General features: G+C 43.3%; 1 protein-coding gene and 2 pseudogenes across 2 annotated transcripts; all 3 read right to left on the bottom strand.

Annotated features, from left to right (window-relative positions):
• Window positions 1-512: 512 nt before the first annotated feature.
• On the bottom strand, window positions 513-3,633 carry LOC147464895 (uncharacterized). 2 transcript variants are annotated; one of them, XM_086517020.1, is made up of 9 exons: window positions 3,401-3,604; window positions 3,196-3,308; window positions 2,925-3,084; window positions 2,556-2,811; window positions 2,059-2,129; window positions 1,901-1,978; window positions 1,179-1,266; window positions 1,023-1,078; window positions 513-914 (listed from the first exon to the last, which is right to left on the bottom strand). In XM_086517020.1, exons 1-9 carry the CDS (start codon window positions 3,456-3,458, stop codon window positions 844-846), a joined length of 951 nt encoding a protein of 316 aa, XP_086373146.1. In that variant the 5' UTR covers window positions 3,459-3,604; the 3' UTR covers window positions 513-843. The 2 variants fall into 2 exon arrangements, with proteins under 2 accessions (XP_086373146.1, XP_086373145.1); XM_086517019.1 differs by having other exon boundaries at window positions 3,196-3,633.
• Window positions 3,634-4,892: 1,259 nt separating this feature from the next.
• LOC147464894 (protein ANTAGONIST OF LIKE HETEROCHROMATIN PROTEIN 1-like) lies at window positions 4,893-6,051 on the bottom strand (annotated as a pseudogene).
• A 567-nt stretch (window positions 6,052-6,618) lies between these two features.
• Window positions 6,619-7,489, bottom strand: LOC147464893 (uncharacterized; annotated as a pseudogene).
• Between the last annotated feature and the right edge of the window lie 13,095 nt (window positions 7,490-20,584).

Genomic DNA, 20,584 nt, shown 5'->3' with positions numbered 1-20,584 from the left:
AGAAATTCAAATCCCAATGGCGAATTGCATTAGTTTCATGGAAGGTGGCCAACTCTTTCTTCACATCTTAGAAGTCTTCTCTCATGTTTACAACAAGCATAAGACATTTCACACAGTGAGAATGTTATAGTAGCCTTACAAAGAATAATTTGCAGATAGTCTTACAAGCTCGCTTGTAGAAGTAATGATAAGGCCTTATAAGTGAAGGGCCTTTTAAGGTCCCTTGTAGAATTAATGATAAGGCCTTAGAAGACTAAAAAGCGATAAATGCTAAGGCTATGCAAAAGATGGAATGCACAGGAAGTCAAAGCAGTAAAATTGTTAAGGCAGCCTAAGTTTGGGTTTTATATCCTTACAAAAATGTTTACCCTAGAGGGACACCATGTGCCACTACACAGAGCCAAGAGCTCTTACAAGTTGGCTAGCGTTTAAGACGGCTAAATTGTATGATGGTTGTGAATCTTGTCCATTTAAAAAGCAGGCAAAAGCATATTTCCCTCATAAAAAGCATGTAAGCAAAAGTGTATTTCCCTCATAAAAAGCATGTAAGCATATTTCCCTCATAAAAAGCATGTATGGAGCCTTGCAAATATCACGTAAATGTTGAAGGTAATCACTCCACATCTTAGGAGTAAAACAGCAAACATCTCAACTTCATCCTCTCTTTGGCTTCAAATCCAAGACTTGATTTGCTTTTGAACCTACCGTATCAATATCAGACAGCTACCACTACTTGAAAGAAATTCAATTCGTATCTGTTCTACAAGGGCAAGCTTTCTTTTGATCAACCCACAAAAGAGCATATTTGAATGCACAGAGGCAGCTCTATGCATCAGCAAAATGTTACTTCAGTGCTTGCTTCTCAAGCACATCAGCGAGATAATGCGCTACCGACGTATAGCCCAACTCTCTAGCTGCCAATGAAAAACACAAAGTAAAAATCTCTACTACATTAATGTTCCCTTCACCTCACCACATACTTCATCATCAATATGTATAATTCCTGAAATAATTTGAGATACCTTTATAGATAGCAATCCCAGTGGGCGCCATCTTTCGTCTAGAGAGGCATATGGAGCTGAGAACAGTTTGATTCAATTCATTAAACATAATGTAAACTGCAATCGAGCAAACGTGTGAATGGTACATCCTATCAAATGAAACCCCCTAAAGTTTACCTGTTGCAAATCCAATATGGGTTCACACCCTCTTCCTCAGAACAATGTGGGCAAAGCCAGTCATTTCTCTGCCTTACTTGCTCTATGTCTGCAAAAACAAAAGCATTTCACTCTAACCATACATAAAAGCTTTGGTTCGGGGTAAGAGCAAAGAAGCAGACACTTGGTTTCAAATCATAGACCAATTATGAGGGGATGACGCTTGCTTCGAATCGCTACAGATACCATTGTCTCGGCCAACTGCCTAATTCCTTAAACTCTCATGCTGTCAAAAGAGATTGTACTCCTGGCTTCAACATTTCTCCTCTATACCTTACAGCAGTTCAAGCCTTAAGCATAACCATACATATGTGGACAATTCTGAAAATCTAAGCGTCTTATGCATAGAAACCCATGCATTCACATGTAAAATATGTAGATACTTCTGTTTGCACAGACTTGATGTCTTATTATAGTGTCATATCTGTAATTTAGCTTCCCCATATCAAATCTTCAAGTGTGCCCTAAAAACCCCTGTGCTAAAATAGCATAATCAAAACCCCCTTTTTATGACCTTACAGCAGCTTAAGAAGCAAGTATAACCATGCATGCACAAAAAAATGGGCAATCCAGGCATTTTCTGCATAGAAACCCATGCATCCACCCACAAATTCCTAACATACTCTTGTGAATAGACTTGATTACCTACAATGTGTGATACCTACAGCGTTTCTATATATTACCTTCCCCATATCGAATCTTCAAGCATGCCCTACAAAAAACCCCGCTGCTGGAATGGCATTTGGAGCAGTCTGTCTTTCCTGTTAAGTTCCACATTCCATCTCAGCTATAGGTATTTGAAACACCAAGATTGAAAGCATGAACTTCAAAAGAACCGTACCCAAACACGCCTTTGTGACATCTCGTTGTCCACAGCGCTCACAGTCCTCTTCGCCGCACAGCTTCTTCTGCCTGCATGCACATTGCATCACGTGAAAAATAGAAGCATGTTTGCACCTTAAAGCATGAGAGGACCAGTCAGCTTCCCTCATCATCGCGAGCAAGAAATAGCTCACTGAAAGCAGTGCAGAGAGATTGTGTTACTCACAACTTGTTAGCATATTGTAACACCTTCTTGCAGTGAGGTAATAAACCAACATGCATTGGAAGCAAGCAAGCATCAAAATGCAAAGCGGATGTGCATTTACTAACGTCTGTCATAGAGACCTCCATATAAGAAATTTCTCTTCTAGAACAATAGTCCCTCAGCAATGAATAGCTTGGAAGTGGCTTTCACTGACTCTTTAACCTTAACCCAAGAATCAATGGCACAAAGACAACATTCAAAGGCAAAAAATGATGCTCCCAAAAAGAGAATTGAATTGCAGGCAGGTATACCGGCAAAAGTGGCAGCAAATCCCAACAATTGCGTCATAAAGTGTGCCCCTTTCTTTGCTTCTGCAGCGTAGAGCAGATAGGATAGGGGAAACTTGCAAGTCTGTCGGACAATTTTTGGGGAAAGGAGCATTTCCTGCCCTCAGACTCTCTTCATCCTGGTAATTTCTGTATACACTGTCTCGCAACACACGCTCAACCTTTGGGCTCCTATCAAGCTTATACCCAAGATGAACGGAGAACGAAGGCCTGTAAATTCCTGCACATACACAAAGACAAGCAAAGACTACATCTCTCTCTCTCTCTCTCTCTCTCTCTCTCTCTCTCTCTCTCTCTCTCTCTCTCTCTCTCTCTCTACACACACACACACACCTGGAGAAAGGTTGTTGCTCTTCAGGCGCTCTGAGCGACGCCGTAGCCCAATAGGTGTAATGGGGGATTTCTTCCAGGGCCTTTTGCCAGGTTTTGAAATCCGAAAGAAGGAAGTGAGGCTCTCTGCTTGCTTCTGCACCCCTAAAGCATCCAAGCGCGCCTGAAAAACAAGATGAGAGGGAGCTGAAGGACACAGAAAGCAGGAATTGAGCCCACATGGCGAAATGTCAGCTGTATATGCATGCATAGGAGGAAAAACATAGCCAAAAACCTTGTTTTCAGCAATGCGCTGGAGCCTTAGAGACTCGTAATCGGAGGCTGCTGCACAAATAGAAGAAGGCGTTTCCGGCACGTTCTGTTGTTTTCTCGTATCGTCAAGGTCTTCTGCTGCAGAGAGCTCCCTCTTTACTAAAACAGGGCTTTTTGGAGCAGAGGAAGCGGAAGTTTTTCCTCTCTTGCCTGAACAATCGTCATACTTTTTTTCCTTCGCAGAAGGGGCAGAGGATAGAGCTCTGGCCACAGTAGTTCTGACATGCTCAGTTTTTTCGGATTTCACGTGCCTTGGCAGAAGTGCGAGGGCATGCGAGGGAGAGGACCTTGACCTCGTGGTAGCCACCATAGCCGGATTCTCAGACAATGGCGAAACCAGCAGGTTTCAAGCACACAACGGCTACTTTATGCGCCATGAGTTCAAAACCTATCATACACTTCATTCTTGCCTCGGGTTCATTTTTTTAAAAACAAACTGAGAGAATTATCTATTCTACTCTATTATTGAGAAGAGGATTCTATTAGGGTAAAACCCCCAATAAAAAACCGGATGCGTGTAGAGAGACTCGACGACCCCGGATTTTTGTTCAAAAAAGCTCCAGTTGAGGGACAGCAACGCAGCAGTACTTTCATGGTTAGAGCATGCGGAATTAAATCTCCACCCTCAGATCTCAGGTTCTATCCTCGATGGTGCTCTGGCTTTTTACCCCCCTTGCAGGTGTCTCCTTATTCGCCCCCCGTTTTGTTACACAGCAAAACTTTCGCCGTGTCTTCCGTCGCCTCTGTATCGCCGATCAGACTGCGACTTTTACAAGCAGTAGATGCTGCTTTCAGCTACGCGGTGTGCCCCTCTGAGCTCAAAACAACACACTATGGCGGTCGGAATCTGTCGGCCCGCTTAGGTGGTCTTCTATTGGGTGTTTTACCCTATTGAGAAGAGGATGCAGACTTGGCACATGGTCGATGAAGCGAGGTGGTGGTGCATTGTGAGGAGAGAGATTCATTCCAGCCATGGAGACCTGTTGTTCACAGCTAGTTGACTGTGTCGTCCAAGTGGGGCAGTGAGGATAGAAGAGAGAGAGAGAGAGAGAGAGAGAGAGAGAGAGAGAGAGAGAGAGAGAGAGAGAGAGAGAGAGTGAGAGAGAGAGATGTAAAGCGCACATGAGGCCATTCATTCTCAAAAAAGTGCAACAAACGGATGCGAACTTTTCGCCATTTCACGCACATGCATTTGGTTGGTAAAAAAAACCACCTATTCCATTCGGCCACCTATTCCGTCCGGCCACGTCCTATGCGCACATGTGTTCGTCCGTTCACGTCCGAGTGAACCAACAAACCATGCATTGCCAATATATAAAAGATAGCATTTTCCAACAAAAACGCCTAATAACATTGCACCGAATACATGAAAAAATGCATGACAAAACAAGATTTCAATGTCCAACAACCACATAAACAAGAGACAGACAGCCATAAAATAAGATGTTCTAAGTACATCAAAATGGATCATTGACTATGATACAGAAGTGCGCGGCATTGCTGCTCGTTGGCAGCCATAAATGAAAATGCTTGAGAACCATAATGAAAACCCTGTAGCAATACATAAATAGAGGTGCTCCGCTACATAAATAGAGGTGTTGCTCATTGCAGCCATAAAGCAAGCCACATGACAAAAAGGGCGACCATGTAAGACATGACTCAATCCTCAGACTCCGAATCATCATCAAGCCCTAACAAAATACAACTTCATGAAATTAAAAATAAGCTTTATGGATACATATTTAAAACCTTAGTTGAAACAAAAGACAGGATCACTTTGAAAATATGAATAATTACTAAATCCACACACCCTGCTACACCTGGACCTGCTGCATTTTGAACCCTCAAGTTGCTATGGTGGAATAAGGCTGCTCTTATCCGCAAGGCCATCTCGCAATGAGCAGGATTACCGCCATCATTAGGAAGTGGCTCTTGGGAGTTGGGATGCGGATCTCACTGATCATGAGGCTCCGTCTTGCCTCGTATTTGCACAAAGTTATGTAGGAAACAACATGCTCCTATCACAGTGGGCTGGAAAGCAAGATCGACGTTGAGATCTCACAAAATCCACCACCTATTCTTCAAGAGACCAAAGGTATTTTCTACTTTCACTCTCCCCTTTGAGATTTTCCTATTAAAATCTCGCTTTCCATGTAAAAATCACCCTCCCTTCATTTGATATGGCTGTACCAAGAATGTTCTCGCTTTGTAGGCTGAGTCTGCAATCAAATAAGCTCGTACTATCTCTCCTTGAATGAGCGATACTGGCCGATCCAGTGCTTCTCGTCGTTTGTGCTGACCATTCTTTAAAGTGAGAAGAATCATGCACCCCTCCTGCAGCCATGCAAACTGCACTCCCAAAAAGTTTGTTGGAGTTGACAATACACTGTAGGAGGATGCTCGGAAAACCATGTATGTTGATGTATTGTGCTGGATAGAACTCTTGTGCTAGCTTTCTTTATAGATGGATGTGAGTCCCATCAAGTGCCCCAGCAATATGCGGCAAACCAGAGATAGCCTCAAATCCTGCCATTATCTGCTCAAGACGGTCTCCATGCGGCACTCTAATGCGGACCCTGTGGAAGAACTCAATACTACTCAATATCTGACAAATGATCACCACATATTTGCGAATGGTGCTCTCACCCATGCCAAACATATTTGCCATGCTTCGTGAGGAGTGTCCATGCGCAAGCCGCCAAAGTACGCAAGAAAGCGCAGCCTCTAGAGAGATAAGCTCTCTGACAAACCTGACTCCCCTTGTGGGAAGTAGTGGACGAATCATGTTTAGTAGCACAAGAAAGGATCTGCGAGACATGTGATATGCAAAACAATAGGGATCTTGATTTGCTAGCCGAGCCAAAGACCAAAGCACATTGTGGACATTGCGAAAGAACATGTGTTGGCGAGGAAAACACCACCATACTCTTGGTGCAAAATGCCATGCTACTAACTCAAGCGCCCCCACCATCCCACAACACAAGCATGCATAAGTAAACATAAGTATAAAGAAGTTATTATCTTCCAATTCCTCCAAGCGTTGACCATGTGGTGCCTAGCAAGGCCTAGTGTATTGTCACTCAATAATGTCATCATCCCAAATAGATGCACCCACTCTTCCATCCTATGATTTAAAACAAACATACTGATTGAAATCACAACTTAACAGAAAGCAAATAAATATCCAAATTATGAAGTAAGTTAAGACATACCTGAATACGAGTAAGGATGCACACGTGACGACGCAATGGAATGCGACAATGGAATGCGACTACAAAAACTCACCTGCACAAAAATAAACATGTCTATATATTAATTACTCTACAATGAAACGTGGTAATGCTCAAAGAAAATGTAGATTTTACTACGGTGATGTGTAATAAACTTAATGTTTTGGCTTCAGAGATGAGATTTGCAATCTCCAAGAAGCTTTGGTGAAGCTTCGTCTCTTCCTTCTCTCTGATCTTTGTGAGTCGCTCCTCTTGTAGCATTCTGGCAGTCTCAAGCTCTCGCAAGGTGTTTGTCTTCTTGTCTTCTGCATGCTCGTGGCCTCACACATCTGTTTCATCCCATCTCCCATTGTCTTGGCCACTGGACCCAAGCTAGATTTTTTTGGTTGCTTGACTTTCTTGCCAAATACACCGTCCAAATCCACCGAATCTGATTGTGGATTTTGACCCAAGGTACCATCATTCTCAACACCATCCAGGTCTATGACGGTGTATCTGTTGTGGAGGATACAGGCCTGTGGCTCTTGCTCTCAAGTGCACCAGCTATGCCTGAGCACTTTGGAGTCTTCCCCCACAAGCGTTGCACTTGTCAAAAAATGGCCAGGTGTTGGGGATACTGCCATTAGAATTTTGTTTTGAAAGCTCTTTTTTGTGGAGCTTCTTTAGTGTGTCGATTCGGTTTCTTGCATGCTCAGGATTGAAGTTATCTGAGATCTCTCGATTTAGAGCAAAGACCAAATCTTCCCAATCTTTAGGGCAAAAATTACCCTTCTTGATGTGTGGCCACTGCTCCTCATAGACTCGCAAGAGAGTATGCGTGCTTTTGTCATCCCATATAACTGTCGTTGCCCTTGCACGCTTCGTCCCTTTTGTGCTTATGTCTGCTTCTTCTGTTGTCTTCACTCATGGTTGAGTCCTTGCATTTGTGACCTCTGGCTACTCACTTGGAGCCTATGTTTGCGAGGATATATCTACCTTGGAACATTTTTTCCCAGTTGAAGGAGGCATAACCATAGCCTCCTCCATCAATCTGACGTAGGAAACCTGCTCAAAAGGCATGGTGTCTTGGGAAAGAGGAACGTATTCTTCACATTCATCTCCCACTGGCGCCAACTACAAGTGGATTGCCCAAGAGGGCCTAGAAGGCACACCAGCCTCCCCTCGCCTAGCTCTCCACATGCCAGCCATGACTAGAGGTGGAGAAGACATACTGCAGAATATGATGTTTGATGATGAAAAGTCAAAATTATTGATATACATGCAATGAAAATTCGGACATAATCTTATGCCGATCCCATTTGTGTGCACACACGAGGCCATGACCCAATGTGCAACTTGAAACCATTCATTGGCAAATGAGACGCTTTGTCATGCAATTGCATTTTGACGAACGAGAGCTTTTGAATGAAAAACATAATACTATGTATGTATAAAAACCATGTAGCTTCTGTCTATAATGCATGTGTACATGTGTGTGTGTGTTAAGAAAAAGACAATGAAATTGATTCTTCCTCCTTCTGTAACGCATGTGTACATGTGTGTGTGTGTGTGTGTGTGTGTGTGTGAGAGAGAGAGAGAGAGAGAGAGAGAGAGAGAGAGAGAGAGAGAGAGAGAGAGAGAGAGAGAGAGAACAAAAGAAGCAACAACACTTACCTTGCAAGCTAGGAGGGTAGAATCAAAGCAGGAGAAGCAAGAGAAGCGCTCAAAGTGCAGATAGCATTCGTTGGCCGTCGCGAACACGTCGAGGGGGGGGGGGGGGGGGGGGGGGGGGGGGGGGGGGCTTTGTTGCGTTGGCTACGTTGGCCAAACAGTACACTCCCTGCCAGAAGTTTGTGGGCCAAACTTATTAAAAATCCACCGAACGATTGACGTGGCTACACCATGTGCGCACCACGCGAGAGAGAGAGAGAGAGAGAGAGAGAGAGAGAGAGAGAGAGAGAGAGAGAGAGAGAGAGAGAGAGAGAGAGAGAGAGAGAGAGAGAGAGAGAGAGAGAGTGTCATAATAATCAATATCTAATTCTCCTAAATGATTTTCTCATATTAAACTGATCATTTAATGTGGGGAAGTGCCAAGGGAGAAAAAGCTAGAATATTGGTTAAGCTAGCAGACCGGCCACAGTAGGGATCCAAAGGAGGGAAAATAGGGATCCAAAGGGGGGGCCATCTGCAAAAGAGCCATGTGAAACAATGGGCCAAAAAGACCCTAAGGTTCAGCCCATTAAGACTTCCAAAATGCTAAGGTTCCAAAATTCAAAGGTTGAGTCCAAAGGTCAACCCTAGGGAAAATTGGATGCTTTGTGTGTGCCCTAAAAGTCTTTGCACATCCCTACATGGGAGGGGGCGAGCCCCAAAGCTAGGGGATGAGAGAGAAAGCCACACACACACACACAGGCTCCCTTTACACAAAGGGAATGAGGGACACATGTCAGCTCCCTAGGCCAGATGCCCACAAGGTGTGCCCAATTCCTATTGGAAGACCCTTGAAGTGGACCAATGAGAATTAAGCTAGAGTAAATCTAGTTTAATTAATTTAAAAACATTTAAATAAAAGAAACCAATGAGAATTAAGTCTCCTAGAAGACTATTGGGCAGTCTCCCAAGGGGTCCAATGAGCATTCAGGAGCCCCATGGCTTGCCTGATTCCTATTGGCCAGGAGGCAAAGGGGTCCAATGAGAGTTTAGTTTAATTATTTAATTACCTAAAGCTCTCACAAAAGGGGAAAGGGGGACACATGTCAGAAGGCTATCACTTATGCTGCTTAATTCCTATTGGCTTGACCTGGGGAGGTCCAATGAGGCAAAAGCCAGACCTAAGTAGCAGCTAGGGCTCGCCCAAGAGAGAGAGGGGGCTGATTTTTGCTTGGCATTGACACACACACACTCACACTTGACCATGTGTGAAGGAAGAATACTCTATCTCCTCCCAAGCTTTAATGGAGAGCTCATCACCTACTCCAAGCTTGTGAGATAGAAGCCTACATCAACACTCTCTTGGCATGTGGATGCAAATCCAACCAAGAGCCAAGCTTCAATGCATGCTCATCTTCTCTATCAAGCTAATTACTAAGCTAAGCTATGCTAATATGAGTGATTATGTGAGGAGATGTACATCTTTCTCGTAAGATACTTCTTTTTCCTCTCAATCTACTCTCATACCCTGCTAGCTCTCACCATCTTCGAAGGTGTGTGAGGTCTTGGGTCTGAGAACGGGGATAATTCAAGTTGTGTTTGATTAAGTGTTTTGCTTGGTGTATGAAGCTTCCATCTTCATTGCACTAGCTAGTCTTGAAGGAACACAAAGAATTGTATTGTACAATGTCTCTCTTGATGGGAGAAACCATAATACAAAGCCTTTTGGAGGGGGGACCGGCTCCATGCAAATCTGGTCCTCAACTATTGTCAATAGCTTAATTGCTCTCTCTCTCTTTTGAAAGTATTGTCGATGCTATCTAACTAGGTGTTATGCTTTTTGTTGCTCTCTCTCCACCCAAGCACTCTTGTAATTCTCATTAGGAATCTATTCTAATGAAATGCCCACTATGTTCATGCTAATTTCCGCTACACATAAGATTTTAGGCCATTAAATGTTACATTGGTATCAGAGCTCAAGGTTTCTCTTTTCTTGCTCAAGAAGGGAGGTCCTCAAGCTAGCTACAAATGGTTGGTATTATTAATTGCCCGTGAGTAAGTAGAATAGGGATTTTTCAGCCTTGCAGTGCGCCTGCCTTTGTGCAGTTAACGGGGCATCACCGTCGAGAGCTATGGTTTTAATAGTGGAGTCCTACTGGGCTTGCCTACGGCTTAACCACTATTGAGCTATTAGAAGCTTGACAGGAGCCGGTGCTGTTTTGGTGTCGAAAGACCCTCTCTTCTATTCCTTGCAATTAATGGTATTCGAGCCGCGGGTACAGTAGCTTGAGTGCTTTTTCTAAAGGGGTAAAGAGGAGTAGCAACTAGGGCTTGAAGTGCCAAAGTACACCTAAAAAGTTTACACCTAAAAGTTGTTAGAATGGCTGACAATAGTAAAGAGAGTGAAATTAATGTTGATAACTTTGATTTTGCTCATGAGCAAGCTACTAATGATGCTTCAATGCTTGTTAACTATCTTGTTTCTAGGCTTCAACAAGCCATGGGCAATCCATCTCTCCAAAGTGAAGTGCAACGGCAGCTCCGTGCTCACGGGATTCTCCAAGCTCATCACCATGACGAGAGAACACCTAGGAAGTCTCCTTGTGAGACTACCAAAAGAGATCTCTCTCCGATTCGGGAAGAAGAAGAGAATCCATATGAAGGGCTCAAGAACTTACTTCTTGATGATGCATCTCCTTCCCAAAGGAGAACTCAAGAGCCTCCACCGAAGGAACGAGAAAGAAGCGAGTCTCCCGCCACCTCGGCGGAGATGGCTCCACGAAGACGGCGGGCTAAACGCTCTCCATCACCACCAAAGCGGAGAAGACCATCATATTCTTCTCCTCACCACAATTCAAAGAGGGATGATAAAAAGCAAGAGAAGAAAAAGGCGAGAAAGAGGACACCCTCTTCTCCATCTTCTTCATCCTCTTCCTCTTATGAAAGTTATGGTGAAGACGACAAAGATCAAGACAAGAAAAAGGCGAGAAAGAGGTCACCCTCTTCTCCACCTTCTTCAAATTCTTCACCTTCTGAAGAAAGTGATGGTGCAACTTTTGAACCATCAAAAAGAAGAGGCCATAGGAAATCCTATGCCGCATGGAAGAGGTCGTCCAAGCTGAAGAAATTCAAAGAGGGAGGGAAGAGCATCTCTTTCCTTACCTATGACGGCACCTTCGGTGCTACAGACAAAGTTTTGGCCTTTATCCAGCAATTCGATGCGGCGTTTGGAGATGAGGGCTTCACGGAGTCCTCTAAGCTACGCCATGTAGCTATGCACTTTCAAAAGTCCGCCAGACAATGGTGGTCTAGCCTACGAGCCAACGGTGAAGCTCCACGAACATGGAAGGCTTTAAGAGCTTCCATTATGAAGCAGTTTTTGGCCACCGATGCCAAAGACAAAGTACTCACCGAATGGCGAAGCTTAAAGCTCTCTCCCAATGAATCCATCCACAAATATGTAGACAAGTTTTGGGACCTACAACTCAAAGCCACTGTCTTCAAAAAGTTGGATTTTGGAGAGCAAAAGCAACAATTTTGTGCGGGCTTAACCGAAGAAATGGCGGAGTATGTCAACTCCCAAAGGCCACATACCATATCGGCGGTAATACACCATACTATGGTGGCCTCGCGAATCAATTTCCAAACGGGGGGTAAAAGAAATAATAAGCCCCTGGAAAACAAGGGTTCCAATGAGCCTAAGGGGAAGGACAATGTCCAAAAGTCTCCTAAGGGCAATTCCAACAAAGCTAAAGAGAAGGGAGTTTACAAAGGAAAGAATAAACTCTCTCCTGAAGAGCTTGAGCGTTATCGTAAAGATAACCGGTGTTTCAAGTGCGGCCAACAAGGGCATGCGTACCGCGCTTGTCCCCAAAAGAACAACCGCCAAGATCCTCCTAGAGCTTCTTTGGTTGAAATCCAAGAGGAGGAGATTCATCAAACTCACCACAAAGGATCTCCTCTATGCCATGCTTGGGGAAAGGTAAGAGAACATGATGCTTTTATTCTCTTTGACCCTGGTTCTACTCACAATTTCATATCTATGGAGTTAGCCACCAAGCTAGGCATACAATCCTACGAGATGGGAGATATCCTACCCGCAGACAGTGCCTTCAAGGGGCAAGAAGCTTCAGTCACTCCCTTAATCGGGAAATTGAGGCTTCATGTCCAAGGCTATGTGGACAAAGAGGACTTCTTTATCTCTCCTCTCAAGCATGAGGATGTAATCCTAGGGGCACCATGGTTTGACCGCCTGGCTGCCGATGTTAAATTTCCTGAAAGGAGAATCTCCTTTAAGTTCAGGGAAAAGGACATGTATATAGATGCTAAGGAGATGGGTAACACCATCCCCATTGTACATACACCAGCTTTCAACAAGTCAATAAAGAGCTCTATTTCTGTGTACATGATTTTTGTTAAAGATTCTCAAAATGAACCTAATGCTTTAGCAAAAGAAAATAAAAGTAACCAAAAGGAATTAGAGTTATCCAATTTTCTCAAGGGGTTTCAAGATGTTTTTATTGACGACATCCCTTGTGAGCTACCTCCTAAACGAGGTAATGACGACCATGCAATTGAACTTCTTCCAGGAAGTTCACCGCCTAACAAACCTCCTTATAGAGTTTCTCAAGCTCAACAAGAGGAGATTATGCGGCAAGTGCATGAGTTAGTTGAGAAGGGCATGGTTAGGCCTAGCTCATCTCCATTTTGCTCACCTGTGCTATTAGTGCAAAAGAAAGACGGCACATATCGTATGTGTGTCGACTATAGAGCACTAAATAGGATCACTATCAAGAATAGGTTTCCCGTTCCACGGGTAGAAGACCTATTTGATAAGCTACAAGGATCGACCTACTTCAGTAGGATTGACCTAAAAAGTGGCTATCATCAAATAAGGATAGTTGATCAAGACATTGTAAAGACCGCATTTCGTACTACATTTGGTCTTTACGAATACATTGTCATGCCTTTTGGCTTGACTAATGCACCAGCCACATTCAACCGCTTGATGGAGAAGCTGTTCAGGCCTCATCGAACCTTCACTGGAGTGTTCTTTGATGATATTATCATCTACTCTAATTCATTGGAGGAACACAAGCAACACCTCCAGGTAATATTTCAAGTTTTAAGAGAGAATAAACTTTATGTTAATCGAAAGAAAAGTGAATTTTTCTTGCAAGAGATTCAATATTTAGGTCACATTATCTCTCAAGATGGAATCCAAATGGATCCATCCAAGTTAGAGGTAATAAAAGGATGGCCTAAACCAAGGAATCTTCATGAACTAAGAAGCTTTATAGGTATGTGTGCATACTATAGACGCTTCATAGAAAAGTTCTCACAAATTGCGGGACCATTACATGACCTAACAAAGAAAAATGTTAGGTATACGTGGTCTGCTAAGGAGAACAATGCTTTCGAAAAGCTTAAAGAAAAGCTTATCTCTCAACCTGTGCTTACACTACCGGATCTCTCAAAACCATTTGAGGTCCAATGTGATGCTTGTGGTGATTGCCTTGGGGCTGTTTTGCTCCAAGAAGGGCACGCCATAGGCTATGAGAGTCGAAGGCTCGACCCTGTTGAGCAAGCTCTAGGCATATACGAAAAAGAACTCCTTGCAGTTCTACATGCCTTAGACTCATGGAAGCACTATTTATTGGGGACTCCTTTCATTCTGCGAACGGATCACCAAAGTCTTAAGTACTTCATGACGCAGACCAAGCTTTCCGACAAACAAATGAGGTGGGCAAATTTCCTTTCGCAATTTCATTTTCATATTGCTCACATTGCTGGCAAGCATAATCAAGTAGCCGATGCACTCTCAAGACGACCGAGAGTGAATGCGGTTTCCATAGCAACTCACAATGATCTATCTTCAATGATAGATGAGTATGCTATTGATCCCGATTTTAGAGATGTGATTTCAGCCCTTGCATTAGGGAAGAAAGAAGAACCATTTACTTTACAAGATGGTTATCTTCTCTATGGCAATAGACTATGCGTTACTAACTCACTACGTGAGAAAGTAATGTATGAATCTCATGCTCCCCCATATGCGGGGCATAGAGGGATTCAGTCTACCCTAAAGGGAATTGAAACATATTTCTATTGGCCTACCATGAAAGTGAACATACACGAGTATGTTTCCAAATGTGTGGTATGTCAAAAGACAAAATTTGATAGAGGGAAGCAACTTGGATTGCTTCAACCCTTGCCAATCCCTAATTCACCATGGGAGAGCATATCCATGGATTTTATCTTTGGATTGCCTAAGTCTATCCATGGGAATACGGGAATATGGACGATAGTAGACAGGTTCAGTAAACAAGCTCATTTTATACCTGTCAAAAAGACTATCAAAGCCCATCAAATGGCAACCCTCTTCATTTCACAAATTTTCAAGTACCATGGCTTGCCAATGTCCATAGTGTCGGATAGAGATCCTAGAATGACCAGTAATTTCTGGAAGGGTCTCTTTGAGAATTTAGGAACAAGGCTAAACTTCTCTTCGGCCTATCATCCACAAACTGATGGCCAAAGTGAAATAGCTAACCTAACCATTCTCGATCTACTAAAAGCCTATGTAACGGAAGTAGATCAAAGATCCCAATGGGAGAAGTACTTACCCTTAGTAGAGTATGCTTACAATAACACTGTACATACTTCCACAGGAAAAGCACCTTTCGAGGTAATTGAGGGAAGATCAAAAAGTCCCTTGCTACTTAAGGTACATGGGAAGATCTTCGCTGCAGATGAGTATAGCCGAGACCTACAAGAATCTTTCCAAAAGATTAAGGATGCTATCTCTATCTCACAGCAAAGGCAAAAGGCTGCTGCTGACAAGCACAGAAGAGCCCAAGCCTTTAAAGAAAATGATTGGGTCTTGTTAAAGTTTCCCAAGGCTCGATTAAGGCACACGACGGGCAAGAATCCTACGGGCCACCAAAAGTACTATGCTAAACTAGCAAAAAGGTACTATGGTCCCTTCCAGATTCTTAGGCCAATCAATGAGATGGCCTATCAACTTAAGTTGCCCAATCATTGGCTCATACACAATGCTTTTCATGTGAGCCTCTTAAAGCCTTACAAAGGAGAGCCACCTCAAGAACCAACTATTGAAGACCCACCGGAGATCGAGGACCACGAGGAGGTGCTGCAGCCCGAGTCCATTCTCCGACATGAAGACAAGGTATTAAGAGGCGGTAAGACTATCCGACGATATCTTATTAAGTTTAAGAATTATCCTTTTGAAGATGCTAGATGGATGCAAGGCATACAATTAAAGGATAACCTAAACCTTGTCAATGCTTACAATGCTTCCCAAGAGTAAGCAAATGTACAAAATGTTAAAAATGAACAAAATTTTTGTCTTATAAGACTCTCTTTTTCTTTATTTGTGCACAAAAATGAAGTAGTATGCATGCTTAGATCAAGTTTGCGGAGACGACGTCTCCCGAACACCAAGTAGAGCTTGTCACTCTACTATGGAAGACTGATAGGACTAATGTGCAGACATGCTTGCGGCAGCCTCAGGCTCTCAAGCGCCAAATGGACTAGTCATCCATTATGGAATGATGTCGTAGGGTAACATAGGGATCCTCTACCCGCTAAGAAAAGGACTCATGCATATGCTTTATCTTCTCTACACCATAGTCGAGGACGACTATGATTTCAAGAGAGAGGTAATGTCATAATAATCAATATCTAATTCTCCTAAATGATTTTCTCATATTAAACTGATCATTTAATGTGGGGAAGTGCCAAGGGAGAAAAAGCTAGAATATTGGTTAAGCTAGCAGACCGGCCACAGTAGGGATCCAAAGGAGGGAAAATAGGGATCCAAAGGGGGGGCCATCTGCAAAAGAGCCATGTGAAACAATGGGCCAAAAAGACCCTAAGGTTCAGCCCATTAAGACTTCCAAAATGCTAAGGTTCCAAAATTCAAAGGTTGTGTCCAAAGGTCAACCCTAGGGAAAATTGGATGCTTTGTGTGTGCCCTAAAAGTCTTTGCACATCCCTACATGGGAGGGGGCGAGCCCCAAAGCTAGGGGATGAGAGAGAAAGCCACACACACACACACAGGCTCCCTTTACACAAAGGGAATGAGGGACACATGTCAGCTCCCTAGGCCAGATGCCCACAAGGTGTGCCCAATTCCTATTGGAAGACCCTTGAAGTGGACCAATGAGAATTAAGCTAGAGTAAATCTAGTTTAATTAATTTAAAAACATTTAATAAAAGAAACCAATGAGAATTAAGTCTCCTAGAAGACTATTGGGCAGTCTCCCAAGGGGTCCAATGAGCATTCAGGAGCCCCATGGCTTGCCTGATTCCTATTGGCCAGGAGGCAAAGGGGTCCAATGAGAGTTTAGTTTAATTATTTAATTACCTAAAGCTCTCACAAAAGGGGAAAGGGGGACACATGTCAGAAGGCTATCACTTATGCTGCTTAATTCCTATTGGCTTGACCTGGGGAGGTCCAATGAGGCAAAAGCCAGACCTAAGTAGCAGCTAGGGCTCGCCCAAGAGAGAGAGGGGGCTGATTTTTGCTTGGCATTGACACACACACACTCACACTTGACCATGTGTGAAGGAAGAATACTCTATCTCCTCCCAAGCTTTAATGGAGAGCTCATCACCTACTCCAAGCTTGTGAGATAGAAGCCTACATCAACACTCTCTTGGCATGTGGATGCAAATCCAACCAAGAGCCAAGCTTCAATGCATGCTCATCTTCTCTACCAAGCTAATTACTAAGCTAAGCTATGCTAATATGAGTGATTATGTGAGGAGATGTACATCTTTCTCGTAAGATACTTCTTTTTCCTCTCAATCTACTCTCATACCCTGCTAGCTCTCACCATCTTCGAAGGTGTGTGAGGTCTTGGGTCTGAGAACGGGGATAATTCAAGTTGTGTTTGATTAAGTGTTTTGCTTGGTGTATGAAGCTTCCATCTTCATTGCACTAGCTAGTCTTGAAGGAACACAAAGAATTGTATTGTACAATGTCTCTCTTGATGGGAGAAACCATAATACAAAGCCTTTTGGAGGGGGGACCGGCTCCATGCAAATCTGGTCCTCAACTATTGTCAATAGCTTAATTGCTCTCTCTCTCTTTTGAAAGTATTGTCGATGCTATCTAACTAGGTGTTATGCTTTTTGTTGCTCTCTCTCCACCCAAGCACTCTTGTAATTCTCATTAGGAATCTATTCTAATGAAATGCCCACTATGTTCATGCTAATTTCCGCTACACATAAGATTTTAGGCCATTAAATGTTACACACACACAGAGAGAGAGAGAGAGAGAGAGAGAGAGAGAGAGAGAGAGAGAGAGAGAGAGAGATTATCGTCCTTGGAGGTCATATGTGACATATGGGACCAAAAGTTCAAAACATACAGATGATGCCTCTGGGTAGTGAAGTGTGGGCAATTTGGATACAATAAAAATGTGGCACGTGTCACTTAGGGAAAAAACAAGTAGTAACTAAAGGGTCGTGTTATTGATAGTAGAAGGCTTAGAAGAGCAACACTCTCATATGATAGCCTTCCCCCCGCAGACCGCCCATTGTCCTTTGCCTCGTGCTACATGCATTTTCTTGAGCTCTTCGCCTTTGTTTTTGAGTTTTGATGGGGTGAGTTCTTCAGTGATCCATAGCTTAGTGCCCTTGAGAAGGTGTGTTTGTTCTAAGAGCTTGAGTTGATCTTCTCTCTTCTTGAATTTGAGAATGGCTTATCCACTTGGTAGCTGCTTGCTTCCATCGACCATTTCTATCTTGTCGGGGTCGAGCTTGATCGGCTTGAGGGTCTCATTAATGAAGTTGGTGCGCTCCCAAAAGTCCTCCTTGACCGCTTCCCATGCTTGTGGTATTCCACCAATCCGGACCTTGAGAGCATTTGCTTCTTGGCGCTTTCGTTCTTGGAGTTCCATTTTGTTTTCAAGAGACCCTCTTTGCTGGAATCTTCTTCGATCAGTGACATGTTCATTTGGTTCCATAGGTCATATTTGACCTCCGAGGATGATAATAAAACTATCTATCCATCTCTCTCTCTCTCTCTCTCTCTCTCTCTCTCTCTCTCTCTCTCTCTCTCTCTCTCTCTCTCGTCTGTGTGGGTGTGTGCTAAGAAAAAGAGTAAAATGGTATAACCTTTCTATCACCCGAGTGTGATAGATTGGTTATGCCATTTTCCTCTTGAGTTCAACTCTCCTCGTCGAATAGATCTTTGAGGTCTCTTAGGATAGTCTCCTACGACCTTAAAAATCTCTTCTTCTTCTTCTTCTTCTTCTTTTCTCTCTCTCTCTCTCTCTCTCTCTCTCTCTCTCTCTCTCTCTCTCTCTCTCTCTCTGTGCACAGTTGGGTCCGTAGGGGCGCCAATCTTTAGGCTCGTTCTTTTGGGGATGGAACTCTGCGGCGGTAGGCACCTGAGCCTTTGTTGCAGTTCTCTATTGCTCACCATGTGGGCAAGATGCAAGGGTCAACTGCTTGTGACAAAGACACTGCTAGAAACATTAATGTTGCTCCAAAAATTAATGACCAAAGTAGTGTGCCTATCGGGCCCGTCTCTAATCCTATGGGATGCTGCAACTTCGGATCAAGCTACCAACTTCATGACGTGCACCACGCTTTGTAAAACATTTCTTAGTTACATCCTTTGTATTGAAAACTAAAAATATGAAGGTTTTCAAACTAAATGTCCCTTAGTTTCGTAGGTTTCACCTTCAAGTTTTAAGAGTAGATGTGGAATTCAAAATCTGTAGGTTGGATTGGACTGACTTTAGGTTTTTTGAGCTCTGATACAAAGTAAATTTTTGGTTTTATTTTATACAGAATAAATGGAGTTCCGATCCTTTGGCTTTATTTTATGCAAAATAAATGGATTTGTGATCGTTCGGTGTGGCAAAAGAGAGTTCTCTTTGATGGGTGTTCATTTTTGGGTCGTTATTAGCTTATTCTTTGTTTCCTCCAGACACAATGTTCTTTCTGTCCTATATTATATATGGGAGAGTGACACTTATAGCAATTTAGCATCACAATTGTTCCTTAGAAAACCTTATAAAGATGACTTAAAAGACACATATTCCCATAATATAGAGATTTATTGGTCAATCTCGAGTTGCAAATAGATTTCATGTAACTTTCATTATATGTTGAATACATTATTGAATGGTTAAGGATTATTTTTGTGAAGCACACCATTAAAAAAAAAAGGGAAAGGGAAGGGGGGGGGGGGGGGGGGGGGGGGTTTTTAAATCACTGAAACTCTTAAAAATTCTTTGAATGCAACCTTGTTAGAAAATGATGCAATTTCTTAATGTTAACATTTCTAATTTTCTTTAAATGGAGGCTAAGAAGACCATTTTGTTTGGCCCATTAAGCAAATAAAGATCAAAGTTGATTGAGGTGATTGCATGATTGTTTGAGTGAAAGAGCTATGTAGGACGAGCGAGCGAGAGAGAGAGAGAGAGAGAGAGAGAGAGAGAGAGAGAGAGTGGCCCACCTTGGAGGCTCGACTTTGTACACACACACACACATATATCTAGAAGACAATGTCTTGGCTAACCTTGGCCAAATTCTTCCATCTCGGGTAATCTCACTCTGTCTATCTCTCTATCGCTCTCTACATTGGGAGCCAATTGGCAATAGTGGCTATGCCTTTTAGACACACTCTCTTTCTCTAACCGTGTGATGGTAACCTATAGGTTCCTTCCCCTTTCCTTCTCTTTATCTCTTTATTTCTCACACAATTTTATATTGGCTGCCTCCGAGCGTTCTTACATACCTTCATTAAAGTCTTTAAAGAAGGTGAGCCACTCTCACTAACACACTATTTGCAAAAATTTAGATGTTAGAACACTGGAATTTTTACTTTGTTAGTGTAGTGGGCAAATCACAATCCCGGGCCTAGCATTAGCCCACGTGGCCCCAGCCCTGAAAAGCTCTAAAAAAAACTACGCTGTCAAAACCTCTACACTGAAAAGCTCTAAAAAAAGCTACGCCGTCTGTGCGCTCCTTGCCGCACTGTCGAAGCAAGGGACTTGCCAATACACCGTGTGCGAGCCACAAACGGCTCCAAGCACACAACAAGCCTAAACTAGCAAGCTCAAGAAAACAAAGGGTGTGTCACTCACCGCTCTACGCTCGCCTTCGTGGTGGATTCCTCGCCGCGATGAAGAAGAAGCTGCAGTCGTGCCGCGCTCAACCGCTTCGTCGCCGTCGTGCCTTCGTAATGCTCGATCGCACACACACTCTCCCTCTCTCTCTCTCTCTCACACACACACACAAGGAGGTGAAGAAGAAGAAGAAGATGGAGATGGAGCAAGAGCACTCTTCAATTGCACAAATGAGAGAATGAGTAAAAATTAGGTTTAGTTGGCTTTTATAGGAGCTCACCCCATTCACACTTGGGCGCCCATGCTTAACCAACTAATCCCTTGAATGTCCAAGTTAAAGTGCGCCTCTCATCGGCGATCACTCTACCTTTCCCTATTGGTC

The sequence above is a fragment of the Adiantum capillus-veneris genome, chromosome 1 (assembly GCF_014529385.1).
Source record: "Adiantum capillus-veneris isolate H3 chromosome 1, ASM1452938v2, whole genome shotgun sequence".
Taxonomy (NCBI): domain Eukaryota; kingdom Viridiplantae; phylum Streptophyta; class Polypodiopsida; order Polypodiales; family Pteridaceae; genus Adiantum; species Adiantum capillus-veneris.
The sequence above is the reverse complement of the archived record's forward strand: the minus strand, read 5'-3'. Positions and strand labels throughout refer to the sequence as shown.